General features: G+C 29.3%; 1 protein-coding gene across 1 annotated transcript; it reads right to left on the bottom strand.

The window, feature by feature from the left end:
• Positions 1–1,558: 1,558 nt before the first annotated feature.
• On the bottom strand, positions 1,559–3,232 carry Tsp_01868 (NADH-quinone oxidoreductase subunit I). The gene is made up of 5 exons (XM_003377619.1): positions 3,199–3,232; positions 2,908–2,997; positions 2,377–2,549; positions 2,038–2,160; positions 1,559–1,636 (listed from the first exon to the last, which is right to left on the bottom strand). The coding sequence occupies exons 1-5, from the start codon at positions 3,230–3,232 to the stop codon at positions 1,559–1,561; spliced, it is 498 nt and encodes a 165-aa protein (XP_003377667.1).
• Between the last annotated feature and the right edge of the window lie 233 nt (positions 3,233–3,465).

Below are 3,465 nucleotides of genomic sequence, written 5' to 3'. Positions count from 1 at the left end.
TACTTTCTTTTTTCTGCTTTCTTATTTACGAGATACTTTTCAAAAATGCGGTCAGTTGAAAAATGATGCAACTACTACTACTACTACAAGATGCTCAGCTTACGCAACGAGAGCACAACAACAACAACAACAACAACAAGCAGCATTGAAAAAGTGAAATTGATTCTATATTTCAACACGTGCACAACAACAACAACACCAAATCATCATCATCATTTTACACGTTGCTTGATGAGGTAAGTAATTCTTATTCTTATTTTATTTAAACATCAAGCATGATGAAGCAACAGCAGAGAAGGTCAACTGTTTAATTAACAACAGTCAGTGAAAGTAAGAGAGAAAGAAAGATGATACTTTGATCTGATCAAATCAAATCAGACCAGATGAGATGAGATGAGATGTCATCAGAATCAGATCAGATCAGATCAGATCAGATCAGATCAGATCAAATGTTTAATCATCATCATCCGAAAATCAGAAAAGCCAAAATTCCTTCCAATTACTACTCCCGCTCCCTCTATTATTATTTATTCATTAATTTGAATAACAAGCATAACCATTTTCAAAATTCCAACAACAAAACACAAACACACTGAAACTCACATTCATTCATTCACTTTTGATCACAACATGGTTTTAAATTTATTTGGAAAAAATATAATAAAAATATTTTTTGCGTGTTCTTTTTTTTCTCTTTCTATTCTTATAAATAAATTAACCGACTAAATTTCACAGAATAAATTTCTCAACAGAAAGAGCAAATGTGCGTGCGTGTGTGTGTCAAATTGTTGCAAAAAATAAAGTCAATTAATTTACACATCTACTACGTATTAATTATAATTTTTTTTCCAATAGTAAATGTGTAAATAGTGAAAGTTGAATAAAGTCAGATGTTGAACTTTTATCACTGATCAACTGGATGAATGAAATGTCGTGTAAATTGATCAATCAATCATAGGATAGATTAATGGACGTCTATAAAGGTTGACAATGTTATTCGATAAATAATTAAACAGAAGAAGAAGAAGAAGCAAATGAAATAATTACATCCAATAATAATTATACCAAATGATCATACTTTAAAGATCGAAACAAAAACTGTTCAAGCAAGTAATTAATTAATGATTAAAAAAAATTTTTTTTCTTTTATTATTGTAAATTTTCTTAATCTTCTCAACTGCGAGAGATACAGCCGAACTTTGCTAATAATTGTTATTACTGCTATTTTAGCAGCTGCACAAATTGCACAATGTACAAAATAAAAAGAAACAGGTGAATTCAATTTGAAACAGTTCCATACTATTATTATTATAAAAACTTTACATAAAAAAATGAAATTTCTTCTAAAAATTATGAATCATTTTTTCCAATTTAATTATCACAATAAAAAGAGCGTTATAATTTTCAGACACAATAATTCCAGATAACAATAAAAAAAATAATTATGAAAATAAAATTAAAAAAATAAATAAAATTTTAACGTCACCACTGTGTGTTTTGCTGCATAATTAAGAAATTAACAGTATAAGCAAACTGATAATGCTGTTCATATTTTTTTTTAATCATATTTCTCCAACGTTCGTAAATAATTGTACAAAAGAAACATTCGTTTATATACCGCAACTGCATTGCTTTTCTCAATATTTATCAAGCTCTGCTTGCTTTGTGTAAACACGCCAATAAACAATTAAAATCATTATTAAAATCTTTTTCTTTTCTTTTTGAATAAGAACACACTTCATTCAGCGTTAGATTTCATTCTTTTAATGTTTTTTCAAGTTGATAAAAATCCCATGCCACTGATTCACTCACACAGATCATATCTGATTTGCATATGTGTGCTGTTCATGATTAAACCGAATAAAATAAAAAAAAACAAGCAAACAAACTAAAATTAACCATTTGTTTAAACATTTGAAATGGCGTGAAATACTTATTTTGAAAATTACCAAATTAAACATCGACATCAATTAATAAAAACAACATCAATAACAACAATAATTTTTGAATAAATTAAAAAATAAAATTTACTTCAACAATGGCATCCACTGGACAGGCTTCTTGGCAAAGACCACAATAGATACACTTGCACATGTCAATGTCGTAGCGAGTTGTTCGTCGACTGCCATCAGGACGCTCTTCTGCTTCGATAGTAATTGCCTAATATCAAATTAAAAAAAACAAAATAAATCACACGGCATATGTACAGTGTTGATGATACTGGAAATGTAGTAATTTCATATTATAAATTATTAAACTACGCTACTGAAGTTGAACTTGAAAATGACAATGAATATTATATATATATATATATACATATATGAATGTTAAATTGAATTTATCAATTGTTGTTGATAAAGAAAATGCTAAACTCACCTGGGCAGGACAAATTGCTTCGCACAGTTTGCAAGCGATGCAACGTTCCTCGCCAGAGGGGTAACGACGAAGTGCGTGCTCGCCTCTGAATCTCGGACTCAACGGACCTTTCTCGAATGGATAATTAATCGTGGCCGGCTCTTTCAAGAAAGAACCAAACAAATGGCCCAGTGCTTAACAAAAATTTCAACAAACAATTATTAAAAATTTAACACAGAAATTCAATTAAGCACAAAAATAATCATCGTACAACGTATGCCATCCATCTAATAAAAGAAATGCAGAAATGAATAATTAAATGTAAATTATTTTTTTTTAAACATTATCCAAATATTTGTACTTTCTTTTCATTTTATCGAATGGAGATTACAATTAAATTAAAAAAAAACTAACTAACTAAAAATCCCAATTTTGCAAGTACATATCATTGGTTGTGAACAGTTAGTGAAAATGCAAGTTGCAAGATGAAATTTATCATATAATTGAATATAGACTAATAAACAAAAAAAATGCAATCTCTAGCAAGCATACCTCGAATCAGTTCAGAAAGAAACATCCAATGAAAGCCTCGATCCAACTTTTCCGTCAAAGTGTCGCCAGGCTTTTGTTCGCCAACATATTCTTAAAATGAACAATAGAACAATCGCATATTTTTGACAATTAAAAAAAGAAAAAACAATCCTTTCTCCTACTGTAGGTAGTTCTGCATGACCACTGGATTGGAAGACGACCCTGAACAGAAGAAGATCTACCAACTGAAACTGTACATCAAAGAAAACAATTAAACAAATAAACGAACAAACAAACAAACACAACTGTTACCTGGAAATGACTTCAACTGTCGTAAAATTATCATATTCAAAAAATTCATCCTACAGTCAAATAATAATAATAATAAAGGAAAAAAGTTTTTCTACGCACAAGTATAACAAGAGAAAATACTTTTTCCTTGTTCTCATCACAAAAGACATATTATCGCACAGAGATGTGAAGAAGAATTTTACTTGCTCTGTCAACCCAATAATGAGAATAATAAATAACACATATCCTTCTTATCATTTCTCACATATAATATGGATATTTAGCAAC

This window comes from Trichinella spiralis (genome assembly GCF_000181795.1).
Source record: "Trichinella spiralis strain ISS 195 chromosome Unknown Scfld4, whole genome shotgun sequence".
Classification (NCBI taxonomy): domain Eukaryota; kingdom Metazoa; phylum Nematoda; class Enoplea; order Trichinellida; family Trichinellidae; genus Trichinella; species Trichinella spiralis.
This window is presented reverse-complemented; position numbering and strand designations above follow the sequence as displayed.

Bases quoted from the DNA above. Each gene is read 5' to 3' on its own strand.
- Tsp_01868 (XM_003377619.1), bottom strand. From the start codon at position 3,232: ATGATAATTTTACGACAGTTGAAGTCATTTCCAG. The intron at 2,998-3,198 runs GTAACAGTTGTG...GTTCATTTTAAG, and splicing joins ACAGTTGAAGTCATTTCCAG to AATATGTTGGCGAACAAAAG. The intron at 2,161-2,376 runs GTGAGTTTAGCA...ATTTGATATTAG, and splicing joins AAGCAATTTGTCCTGCCCAG to GCAATTACTATCGAAGCAGA.